The sequence below is a fragment of the Watersipora subatra genome, chromosome 2 (genome assembly GCF_963576615.1).
Source record: "Watersipora subatra chromosome 2, tzWatSuba1.1, whole genome shotgun sequence".
Taxonomy (NCBI): domain Eukaryota; kingdom Metazoa; phylum Bryozoa; class Gymnolaemata; order Cheilostomatida; family Watersiporidae; genus Watersipora; species Watersipora subatra.
The window spans coordinates 11,779,337-11,793,076 of record NC_088709.1 but is presented as its reverse complement, the minus strand read 5'-3'; the positions used below and the strand labels follow the sequence as shown (position 1 = coordinate 11,793,076).

General features: G+C 35.1%; 1 protein-coding gene across 2 annotated transcripts in view; it reads left to right on the top strand.

Moving 5' to 3' along the window:
• Positions 1 to 13,740, top strand: part of LOC137387438 (uncharacterized) — a 50,830-nt gene that overhangs the window by 26,792 nt on the left and 10,298 nt on the right. The window contains exons 1-7 of one of the 2 annotated variants that reach the window (XM_068073863.1): positions 6,429 to 6,557; positions 6,937 to 7,389; positions 8,538 to 8,927; positions 11,171 to 11,344; positions 11,827 to 12,006; positions 12,662 to 12,875; positions 13,096 to 13,172. In XM_068073863.1, the coding sequence (XP_067929964.1) occupies positions 6,488 to 6,557; positions 6,937 to 7,389; positions 8,538 to 8,927; positions 11,171 to 11,344; positions 11,827 to 12,006; positions 12,662 to 12,875; positions 13,096 to 13,172 (1,558 nt within the window). In that variant the 5' untranslated portion in view covers positions 6,429 to 6,487. Of the gene's footprint in view, positions 1 to 6,428; positions 6,558 to 6,936; positions 7,390 to 8,537; positions 8,928 to 11,170; positions 11,345 to 11,826; positions 12,007 to 12,661; positions 12,876 to 13,095; positions 13,173 to 13,740 lie in introns of those variants that run through there. The other variant, XM_068073864.1, reaches the window with a different exon arrangement.

Here is a 13,740-nt window from a genome sequence, read left to right as displayed (position 1 = left end):
TTGGCTATTCATGACATAATCTTCCATGAAGTTGCTATGTAATGAATTCTGTCAGGTTACTTTTAGTTTGATTGAAGCCAGCTGTGGTGGCTAGCGTGACAGCTCATTAACTACAACCGGTTAGTCACTTTGTAGAATTGGTTCCACATGCTTAACTTTGAAAAGTGAACAGATACCAGGATTGATTGTCAACATGTTAGAAACCCATGCTTCAGCTTTACACAATGTTGACATAAAAAATTTTTACGACATACTAGGCTGACAGTAGCAGCTGCCCTTACTAAAAGAGTATCTATTACAAATGTGAATGTTGTGTTTTATCTGAGAGTTTAGTCTAAAAGTCCCAGTAGCATATTTATTTGACTGCAGCAGACACATCACCATACTCTGACGTTTGGGGTATATACATGAGTCTGGGAACAACAGCCAATGAAACTATCTGTAGGCAACAGATTAAATAATACAAATGACAATAAGGCTATTAACTTGAAACCATAATATCTGCAAATACCTATGGTCTGCACAGTTTGTTCTCACATATTTATTTTGATTTATTATATTACTTACATTTACTAGTATCATTTTATACCACGCGGTAATTGGCTGTTACATGGCGGCATAAAATTTATTTTTGTTGGAGCATTCATAATTTAAAAGTGTATGAAAACTTAGCTAAAATATAATTCACATAATTTTGATGTTTATGTATTAGAACCCATACTGAAGTGAATAGCATTTTACTTGTATATATAGGAATGCTTTACAGATGACCACTGATACATAAAAAATGTTATAAAATTATGATTTCACAAACAACATATTTGTATATATAATTCTATGTTTATCACACGTCGGTTGTTCGACCAGATATGGCATTAAAGTTATAGCAACAAAAACACCTTTGTACCAGATTTGAACCCATGGCATTCAACTGCAAGTTTACTATTAAGCGAGCGTAGCCACTAGGGTAAGCCAATCTTACTATTCTCAATGCTTTATATAACCTTATTGCGATTGCGCATGCTAAACATGTACTTTTTATTAATTATTAATATTACCTTTTGAGGTTTTTTAACAATTATTTTTCAAAGTTTGTTAAATTTTACTGGTTATCTATTTTTTAATTGGTAATTTTCAAATGTGCCGTTTCAAATGTGTTGTTACACTCATATTGTCAGGTTTTCCTAAGGTTCAATCGCTTAATCTGTAATGGCTATATACTTTTCATGCGGACAAATATATTATCTTTATAAGAATTGCTTCTACATTCTCTCTCTGTTTGGTCTGATAAAGTATTAGACAAAAACAGTACATTATCTCATTTTTACATTTGTACAAGAATCAAGAGGTACCAGTATCGCCGTATTCAAAATTTTGATGGATAGCTTCTGCCGCAACAGTAACATCTTTTTATATACACTCACTTCTACGCACTAAATATTATTATTAATTCAACATGTTCAAGATTTTTATTTTGTTTTCTTAGTTCACATTAATTGTATTGTTACCAAAGCATATTTTATTGTAATTGTAACAAAGCAGACATTATTTAGTTATTACTTGCTAATTCTTTTACATTTGAAAACCTTTACAGTTGTTTTATTTTTTCTCTTAATTTATTTGAACTGCACGAAACAATTTTCTCATGATATGTAGTTTGAAAGCTAGAATGGTAACTGTTGTTATATGTTAAATAAAAATATATTTTCTGTGCAAAGACTTTTTATCACCCGAGCAAAGTTGGACATTCATCTAATTGAATAATAAAAATAAAAATAAAACTAGTTACAAAAGACTGTAATAGCTGCAAATGTCTATGTCTATGGCCTCAACAGTAAAAGGCATGCACTGACAAAAAATTGCCTTCTTTCTTGCAAAAACTTGTTGAACATCTGCAGCCAGTGCAAGATTAAGGAAAATATTTCAACATTCAAAAACTAATTATGCAGCACACTACTAAATAATCAAAAAGGGTGGACAGGTCATTGCACACAGTTCAAGCCTAGTGATATTACACTTAGACAGCCAGATGTAATCGCATGCTACTCAACTAACCTGAATTTTCATTCTCCTATGCTGCTCTAATACCAGTCTCTTTTTCACTATAAGCCAGTTTAACTTAGTAGGTCATGTTGTTGGTGTGAAACCTTGATCTTAGCGGTTTATGGTGTTGGTTTCAACGACTCCTGCTCTGTTGACCATGTTATTTTGACTGCGGTTACACTCTAGAAACTGATGCAAAAACTAATTGTCTTTCTTGCCTCAAATAAAACATCGCAAAGATGTGGTTTCAAAGGAAGGCTAGTTACTAGTGTACTACTTGTTACTAGTTTCAAAGTGAGACTAGTAAGGTTAGGCTAGTTTTGTTTCCTGATATAGATAAGTCCATCAATTCTACTAGCAAAAAATAACTAATTGATTATTTAGGTTTTTTATGCTTATTCTTTTTATCGTGAAAACTGTATTCTTAAACTTTTAAATATCTTCTTCATGTCTCTCTCAGTGAAAAGTGACTGACCCAGTAATTACTTCATCAAAGACGGCAGCAAGCCTGCCGATGACCAAAATTGTTTTCCATTTCAAACAGATAGCCTGCAGGTGGGTGTTTAAGAAAATGATTCTTTAGAATTAGACAAAGTTCTGAAACTGAGTACTTTTAGCGGCGTAGAGAAAGTCGTTAAGCTTATACGTCTGAACTTTGGACAAAGTCGGCCAAATGATGTGGAAACACAAAGTTTATACAAACTAACAGACAGACATGCGCACACATTCAATAACAAGTGGAATTTGTTTACAGAGATCGATGATTGCATCCAATAAATATTTGTTCAAATGCAGGCATTTGGTTACTGTAACCTAACAACTTGATAATAATTTGTAAAGGAACTGTCACAAAACATTTACATCTGTGCAGTGAATCAAACACTTGATCGAGTAGAAAGCTATAAATATATCTATTTGAATAAATATATCGAAATACAGTCAATGTTTGTGCATACAAATGTCTGCATATAGGTAGTGAGGTTCACCATGCTCGGCTGGCTATCGATCGTCTTGCCTCTTGTCTATCATTGAGGAAGGGTTAGGCTCCGCCTTCATCTCCAGAGAGCCAAAGGGTCATCTTCTGCCAGCTCGGAAGCTGGTCAGTCTCCTAAGTACTGGCTCGGCGTGCGGCCAGTCAGCTCTTTACTAACTGGCAGCTGGTGGGTTATACTTCTGTCAGGCCTGGCCTCTTCTCGGCTAAGTTCCCTATCTCCTCATCTCGGTCTAGTCGAGCTGGCCTGAGTCTTTCCCGGCCTGGCTGGACTGGGCAATTTTTTATCAGCCTGATGGCTGGGAGGGACGTACTCAGTCCACACGGCCAGCCAGTTGACTATGGCAGACCGACTGGGATACATAAGCAGCATGGCATACATGACATACAACAGAAGTTGTGTGCCATGTATGCCAACATTGACCATGTATGGTATACATGGCATACAACTTCTGCACCCAAAAGTTATTCCATCCCATAACTTTTGGGTATAGAGGTTTTTTAGGAGCAATTTTGGCATGTTAATTTGAAATGACATTAAAATCAATCCATTATTCAAAACTCATTTAAAAACTAAATATAAAAGTTTAGTCTTATTATAGCACTTTCTTCAAAGATTGATGCTAAATTTAGTAACAAAATTATCGCAGTTATTACTTGTAGGAATACTGCTTCTGTGTGCCGAATAGCCTTATGTATGGCTGTTTAAACATTAGGCAAGTTTGCTAGAAAATTCACTGCTAGCCAGAAGTTCATATCAAGTAGCTTTATTCACCAATAGTAAATCATAAGGAACTGAAATTTGGTGATTATTTGGGATTCTAAATTTATGTTGGAAGGTTTGTGAGGTGTATGGACTAAAATACACAAAAAGATTTTGAATGTTTGAATTTCATTATGTAAGAGAGACAGGTAGGCGTTATTTCGTTGTGGTTGATGGAAATTTAGCCTTCATAAATAAGCTTCATTTTACCATGTTCACTTTCGACAAAGTCAGTGATGCGTGATCTCCATTTGTTCGGATAACAACGCATTGACAAATGCATTGGTAAGTTAAGGGCTTATAACTCTTTCTTTGTTCTAAATTATTACTGCAACTTTTTAAACATATTAGAGGTGGTAAATGTTCTATTGGAACAGTTGTTCTACGGAGCATTTGACGAACACCATTTGTCTGGGGAAAGAGAATTTTACTTGAAGAGTTGTCCAAGAACCGGTTTGTGCCATTATTATAACATGATAAAGGTTCCTCTAGTTTGGTAGGCATTGAAAATAATAAGTAAGCATGACAACTATTATAATCGGTGCTTTACTTGACAGACTGGCTCTACAAGGAAAACTGGGCTGTTTTAATCCGCCCTTCATCTGGTCTTTCATCAGCTGTTGCTGTGATTCAAACTAGAAAGATGCTTTGCAAGAGATATAGCAATGGGTGATTAATGAACATGAGGGCTCAGGGTATGATAGCACTTGCTACTTCCTGAAGGGTCTGTCAATTCCATTAATTGTGAAACTATATAAGCAATGAAATTCATAAATTTACTTTTGCTCAATCGATAGCATGTATATATTTGTTCTAAAAGTTTGTATTGATCTGTCACCATTTTAAATTCCTCTCAGCTACATCTTTATATCAGATTCTAGTCATTCCTTGATTCAGTTTATTATCATATAGTTGCGAACATAATAGTTGATGTGTGCCCTAGTCTCATTGCAATCTGTATAATGAACCGGCTACCTCAAACTTTTGTCAATAGGATGTCAGCCATAGATGGTACATAGATGATAAACTCTTACAGGTGGAGAATTCAAATGAACCCTCGATTCCCTGAACCCTTGAGTTCTGTCAAATCTTATGAAATTCGTGATCTGTGTCAGGTATTTTCATTAATAAATCTCACTTTGTATTTGCGTGTCTGTCTCTTAGTTTGCTGAAATGTGGAAGGAGAATGTAAAAAATGTGGAAATTCAATGCGTTTCCATATTTGTTGGCCAATTCCTTTCAAACTTCACATGCCTGTGCTTCTTTCTTTCCACCAAGTTACCAAGAACATTTGGGTACAAAACTTTGTCTGGTTTCTGAGAACCAGCCTTTTAAATACTCATCTGTAGGCTATCTGATTAAGAATGAAAGAACCCCCAGGATTGCCAGGGTTGCTGCTAATTATACTCCATGTGTTATCTTTTCCCTGCAAAATTCAGAACCCTGAGTCAGTTTTAGTCATGTTATCTTTGGAATGTGATAGAGTTGCAATCACAACCTACTTAATCCCTATTTCACCACGATGGTTTGGTAAGTATTGCTGAGTTCAAGCCTGAGACTAATACCTCCTTCATCCATTCAATACTTCTGACTCTTTAAGGTTACTAATGTGAATACGATTTAGACCTTGTTGAAACTGGTCCAAATTTTTTGCATGTTAATGAACGTTTATGACATCGGGTAGCACAAATATTTTCTATTTCCTCAGTTGACAAACTGTAAACAAGTTATTTCATTAATTTACAAACATTTGAAAATGACTCATTCGAAGTGTTGCAATAATCAGCAGAAGTATTTGAGACAGTATTTTGTTATGACTCAGTTGCTTTCATTATCATCATGTAGGCCTATAAAACTTTCAACAGTCCTAGTTAGTTAAAAACTGGTCTCCTTGGCTGTTTGTGCTTCATACCAATTCATTCAGTTCAATAAGTTGAAATGTTTTTTATACTGAAGACTAGTACCCTGACTGTTCAGAGTGTCTTTAAGAAATCATCAAGCGTAATAAGTACGTGCACGCAAAATTATTCCAACACGTAAGAAAGTGGTTGATTGGTGCAGTTGTATTAATCTGCCTGGCAGAGTGGTAAAACTGACCTTTATTAGCGTTGGCCCACCAATATGAAAGTTACAAATTCAACTCCTGTACAGTGCGATATTTTCCCAACTTCCAACCATGACCTCAGACAAACGAATGGATGGACATGGCTCTTATTATAGTAAATAGTATTATATCTAATTTTTGAATTAACCTCATATATAAGAGCTAATTCTTTTGCTGCGTGAAGGCATCTGGTAATCTCCCCATTATGCTTAAACCTAACACATAGGATGATATGCATCGCTACTGAACAAAACTTGCCAAACTATCTAAGTCACTCTTTTTCTTATAACAAGACTGTTTATAATAGAATGCAACAGAATATTCCCAACAGGAAAGTTGGAGTAAGATGGAGTGAGATGAATATCTATTATCAACATTGCAATCAGTGAGTTACGCAGTCGAGCAAAAAGAGTGTGTTGTAACGCAAAGGGGCACCCAAGCGTGTCTCTTCTCACTGATGACTGAGCATGTTTGTGCTCAGACGCAGAGAGCACTTGAGAGTACTACTAGCAAGTGTCCAGCCGTACTCTCTACTGACTATTATACTGTTTGAGTAACCGATCTATTAGAAGATATCGTATGGATAATGGAGTTGAATAATATTCTTAGTATAACTCTCTTTTGTTTTATTCAAAGTTTGAGTGGACAATTTACAGGTAAGTCATCCATCATTGTTTGTGGTACGTACACCTCACTTTTTTATCTGTTACGTATGCTTTCAATTTCTGTCACAGTGCTTAACAATAATTATATAAAACCTAAATTATTTTGAAATAATGTCATTCATAAAATCTCATAGCTTTGGTTATCCCACTTGTACTAAAAAGTGCTGATCCTATGCAAGTCTATGCTGGTTTACTTGCAAGTTTGTAAATGTCTTTAGTGATTGCTTCTATATGTATACAAACAGTGCCTAACTAAAAATACCAACTTTTGACATATGAATGTGTACTATGTCTGTGAAAACCATAAAATTGACATCATGAGTAAATGCTGAACTTTAATGTCCTAATATGACTCAGTATTTTATTACAGGCAACTACAGCAAGCAATCTGGATTCAACTGTCAAGATACAACAAACACCGTATCTGAAAGCAATCAGGAGAGTAGCCTTAGATCCCTATCTATACTCTCTCCCTGCTATCCTGGAGATTACTACCGAGACTGTCCCTTTGTAGGCCACTGCTATGTCAGAATACAAAATATTCCTTCTACACTATGGATTGGGTTTTATTTACAATACAATAATGTCATCTCGGAGTCGACAGATAGAGTGCAGATTCTGACGTATGAAAAGAAGCAGGAGCTAAAATTTAATAAGAGACTTTTTAGCCTAAACTCAGGACAGCTCTTCCACTTTGAACCACGCCCAGATTCAACAATTGCTGTTTTATTTATTCGAAATGAGGTTTCTAATGAATCCAACAGATTGAGAACTCACTCGCCCAGCAATAGTCCCATCTACAACTTTCAAATTGATGTCAAGAGTAAGTAGTTACCTATTTATACTATTGTTAAGTTATTCTATTGATGCACTTTCATATCAAGTCTGTGTACACAACTCCTGAAAAATTGCATCTTATGCTGAAATTTGCTCTCCTTGACCTTTCTCACAGAGGTACACGCTAAAGTAGTAGTTGATTGAGTTGGTAGTTCTATTGATTGGTAGCTCTATTTGGTTGATAGTTCTATTGATTGAGTTACCAACTAAATAAAGCTACCACTCAAAATAGACCTATATTTAATTGGTAGCTCTATTTAGTTGGCAACTCGAATGATTGGTAGTTATATTTAGTCGGTAGCTCTATTGATTCTTTGCCTCATGTTTTAATCAACTTTGAACTAACATAAAAGGTGTATACTGAGTCAACTCACTTCCTGGCCTAGTTGCTCATTTCTCTGTAAAGCTTTTCCTAGATGAGTTGTAGCAGTTGTTATATATGGTGGTACTATTGGATACACAACGACAGTATTGTAAATGCTTTTTGTACAGTCTGATGGGTTTATCTGAGCTATAAACCATTAACATGTGAGTGTGTATGAAACCTGAACTTCACCAGTTGACCTCTAACAGCGACCTTCACCAACTGACCTTTAACAGTGGCCTTCATAAGCTGACCACCAACTGCTATCTTCCTAAACTGACCTCTAATAGTGACCTTCACTAGCCGACCTCTAACAGTGACCTTCACCAGCAGCCCAAAATGAAACCCTGCAACAAAGTTCGTTTGGCCAAAACCATCCATTTGCTGTAGTTTGGTGCTGACCAAGTAGTATTAGCTTCCATAAATTCAAGAAGTGGGATCAATATGATTGGACAATTATAGCCTTTGTTGTTTCCCTATTGGATGGTGCTGTACCTATGCTGTTGGTCAATTATTTGAAGGAAAGTAATGATGTTCAGGCTTACATGAATTATAGCTTGACTAAGTCTGTGAGACAGATGAAATGGACAGAAACATTTTGGTGATTCGTGACCCTTCAAACAGAACTAATATTTCATTTCACTAGATTCTGTTTGAGATTCGCTCTCAAGTAAACTTGGTACAAACAATGGGATAATGGTAATGGGTTTAGAAACATACATCCATTTGAGTCTCTACAATTCATACTGTAATCATTGTTATAATTTCAGTGGCATATATTATGGGAAGAGAAGAAGAGATAGAACCTGGTACTGGAGGATACATTGTCAGCCACAGCAACTTTGATGAAGGACAAAATGTATCAAATCATTATAGAGACGACCAGAGCAAAACTTTGACTATAGTTAGACTATTTAGCTTGAATACTATTCGGCTGACCTTTCTCTATTTTAATTTGTCAACTTACGACGGTGAGCTCTGTGAAAACTATTTGAGAATTGTTGGGTTGCGAGGTTATTGGAGAGATGATAGCACATGGTATTGTGGTGATAAGACCGGCATCACTATCGATCTGCTGCCTCTGACTGAAACCATTTCATTTGAGTTTGTTACTAAAACGAGAGTTGGTACATCTGCCGGCTTCCTTTTGCAATATGATGGTAAGGTAACACAAACTTAACAAGTCTCAATTCTTCAAATCAGACTAACCGCAGTGGCATTTCCTTATTTTAAATTACAAACTCATTGCTAAATGTTTTTGCTATTATTATTTAAAAAATGACAAATTGATATAGGATACTAGAAACATCTTTTTTGCAATTATCTCATAAGAGACATTTATACTTAAATTTTGTTGTAAAACTCAACAAAGTAGTTTTTCTAAGTTCTTAATATATAAACAGTATATAAAAAGTTAATATATATTTATAAGTATGTTCCAGTATGTAATGTTATGGCTCTGTGACACACCATCAGAAGGCTCAGCATGTATGTATTATCTGGGAATTGTTTTCTCTTTTAATTCAGTAAATTCTTGCTAGTTTTATAAACTAAGTCCAAGGCTTGTACCCATATATAATGCTCAGCCTATTTATTGACTAAAAAGTAACTGGTACTGCACGAGGTCTAAAAATATCTAATTACATTTTTCGAAAATGGTAAGCAAAATGACTATTGCCATTTCCAAAAATCAAGAATGTTCTATCTCTATGCCAGCCATTATGAATCACTGGCAGTCTAGTGTGCAGGGAGAAATTGTCAGCTGTGCTGACAAAACACAGAAAATAACTATCTGAGCAGCTATTCTGCAGTGCCATAAAATAGCTGATTAGTGCAGATGGTATTATTTTGGTAGTTAAACCGAATGTTGAAGGTTCGAATCCTATATTATGCAATCATTTTTTCAACCTTCGACTGTAGCTCCGAATATACAGACGGACACAGCTCTTGATATAGTGAAGTTGTAATCCTAAATAACAGTTTGCAAGTACACTGACTTGTGAAAACTCAGTAAGCCTAATTGGTCAAAAGCTTGGAGCACATTAAAAATTTTGGTGTTTATATTCGCCACTCTTTAAACTATCTAAAAGAGGCCCAATTTAGACCATCATCTGATTTATGATTTGTGGTTGCTGTCATTAAAGGTTGAACCCGAGTAACCTAAGACAGAGTCAGAATTAATTTTTAGATGCACTTGAAACTGCTGCTTATATCATTGTCATTTTAATTGTATGTATCTTGCCTTTCGAGTCTAAACACAAACACACTTTACGCTGTTGAGATTGGTACCATTTCACTAAGCGACCAGCTTTGGGAGGCTTCATCTATTTCATCTACATAGGATTTAATGTTGTCTTTAAATTATTATTAAGCTTTCACAACGATTGTTTCTTGTATTTCTATGTTTCAAAAATTGGTCCTTCATAGCATTTTTCAACGCATCGAGTCGTGCAAAAATATAAAGATCCGAGTTTACGAAGGAAAGTTTATTTTAAGACATATTTTTAAGCAGATCTTACAAAGACGTCATTGTCTAATTTTGCAATCTTTTAATGTTTTATTTGCCATGAGCTGTAATATCCTGTTAATATTAAAAACTAAATCTCTATCAGGACCTTCATCTAAGTTTGCTATTACCAGAAATAATTTACCAAAATTTTGTTTTATACCAAGTTTCCAAAATTATTTAACAATAAAATAAATATAAATAACCTCAAAGAGTAGTTCTTTTCATTGTAAATTAATAACAATAAACCAATATAGCCGAGAAACTGTTTAAATTACGATTGCTTTAGTTTTATATAATGCAATAGGTTAGGAATTACAAAACATGGTTACCATTGATTTCTATTGACTTTACGAAAACCAGCCTGTAATTAATTTCCACATAACCACACCTCTTATGGAGGATGTTTATTCGGAAATTTGAGAGAGAGAAACTGAACTTATTTATTGTATTCAGATATTCTCTTATAGCTATCCATTCTAGTAATTTTGTATCCAGAGTAGTTGTACTTTTCATAGTAAAACTCTCTTAGCGGCCGTTATGTCTACTAGCATTGTAACAATGCCACTATCTCTCTAATGTCTTTGAAGTTTATCATTTAAAGCTCCACATTCAATAAAGACTACTACAGTGATTGACACGGATATTTTTTGCACCAGTTCCGTAGTTTTTTGCTATATGAGGAAATGCGGCAATGCTTGCGCTATACTAAGCATTGCTCAAATCAAGAAAAAAATGGTGATACATGTATATTGCAAGGTTACTGTTTAAAAGGCCACAACTCTCTTGTACTACTATTGGAACAGCTTTTGAGCATAATTGAAGCTTTTATCACTGTGCTAGCAAATAGATAGAGCCATTACTTTAGTTTTAATAGAGTTGTTTTTGTTTATGCAGTTCTGTACGACGCCTGTCCTCCAAAGCTGGCTTATGCTCACCCAGCAGAGGAGACAACTCAAAGTTATTTGTACAATATCAAGTGCCAGGAAGGTTATTGGACAGACATGAACACAACAGAACAAACCATTAATTGTTCTAGTGACTGGAGAGCATCTATTTTAGCATGTATTAGTAAGTATTTTTCATGCAAAAAAGGTCAAAACTTTTTGAAAAGCATTTGAAGAAAATAGAAATGCCTAATAGTGATTTATTTGAACTGAGAAATTGTTTCTAAAAACTACATTAATATATTTTTATTAAATTATTACATGCTAGTAGTTAAAGGAGCTTGTGAGTCAAAAATAATTTAAGATCATTTAGGGTATTTGCTTGAAAATAAACAGAGATACAAAACACTAAATAATTTACTCATTTATTGATCTGACAGTGTTGAAAAAGAATGTTTGAATGGGAATGCTAACTTTGGACATGCTGACCCAGTTTTTTACATATTCTTAATCAGGACAGACCGCACAAAAACCGTATTTTGACTTTTCTTGTCTTTTCAGAAACACCCGATAGGTAATTTTACCAGTGCCATTGCATTTTGTTATTCAGATTGGGGGATGCTTTACACCATATTTCATTTATTAAAAAATATATACTAATTTTAGAGAAGCCAGAGCCTGATGCGTGCCCTCCAGCTATAGCTCACTCAAAACCAGCAGAGCGTACGAGTCCTAATAAATACAGAGTAGAATGTTTAACAGGCTTTTGGACTTCTGAGCAGTCGATGGCTCTGGTTATAGACTGCAGCGATTTAAACTGGAAGTCGGACTACCTACACTGCATTCGTAAGAAGCTCTTCATGTGATAGTCATTAGACGCCACATTGGTTCCTCATCTTGCCTTTAACGTTGATGAGCTGACTGTATTATTAGGTACTCGCTGTCTAAAATACTCAAACTGCATCTCTAATCTACCTGATCATCCATTACATTCTACACTGTATTTCTCAAGAAAAACTGCTACAACTTCTACTAGACAGTAACACCATGCCAGTATTATAGGACACCCTTATGCAAAAAGAGCTTTTTCTTCCAATACACATAATTTACTCTACTATTTGTAAATTTATTTTACTTTTAATTTATTCTTTGTCTCATGGTCTAATTTGCTTTGAACAGCATTGGCCGGTGATAATAAGTTTCATATATGTCTGTCTGTATGTCCATATATCTGTCTATCTGTCTGTCTGTCTGTTTGTGAGTCTGACTGTCTATTTGTCTGTATGTATGTCTGTCTGATTGCCTATCTGTCTGGTTGTCTATCTATCCATTTATTGATCTCCATATCTATCTCTCTGTTTATCTTTCAACCTATCTATCTATATGTCGGTCTGTCTGTTGGTCTGTCTGTCTGTCTATACTGTATTACATCTCTTTGCAAATGATTAAGTTGAATTGCAGCTGAATATTTCTAGCATTCTGATTCTTGCAAAATTTTTAGCTCAAACACCAACTACAAAAGACTCTGATACAGCAGCAACTGATGATACAGCAGCAACTGACGCTACCGAGCAGACGACTTCACCAGAGTCAGCAGCAGATAGTCCAACTGATGACATGCTTCCAGTTTACATAGGGGCAGGTGCTGGAGCCCTCCTTCTCCTTATTCTTGTCATTGTTGTAGTTTTCTTGCTCATCCGCAAAAATAAAAATAGGTAAGACTAACGTCCATGTAGGTTGCTATTGATGTATAACTAGATATTACAGTAATCTTGTCGAGATGTTTACTCTTAAAAAAATGTTAGTAAAATAATGTTCTCAAGAAGCTGATTGAGGCTCATAAATAGTAAAAGGTTTTGGTTTTCATTCATTCTAATTTTTTGTGAACGTGTAAAGCTTTTATTACACAAGGTTACCATCATGATACTATTTCAGAAACTCAGACAGTAAGGGGCAAGTGAATGGCTCCCCAACCTCTACAACTGAAGGCCATCAAAATGATTCTAACAAGGGTAAGCTTGCTGAGTGCTTGAGGCTAACTTAATGTGATGTACATACATTCAGTTCTCTATAAAAAAGGGCTGGTTGATTAGGACCCTAATAGCCTTCTCAATCTACATATATATATTTATATTTCTATACTATATATATATATTTCTCAAAGTTTGTTGTAATCTGTTTGGATATCTGTTCGTCTGTCCGGCTATAGCTATTAAAATCTTCGATATCAAAATTTTGCATTCTGCTGGACTCAAACTCACGATGATTGCATCTTCAGGTGTGCAATCCAATTCTGGATCCACGAGACTACAAAAGCCCTTACAATTCATAGCTTTTACTAAATATTCTATACATCCTTTTCTTGATTGCACCGCTAAATGACGTAATTATTGATATTCTATCAACTCTATGAAACGCGATGCTTTTTCACATTTTCGTAAACTTCTATTTTCAGTTTTTTGTCACGCTCAATTGCTACATCGCAGTCAAGGTCAATACTTCTCATGCGGACAATTGTCTGCTCGGCTATAGCTATTAAAATCTTGGATATTAAAATTTCACATTCTGCCTAACTCGAAC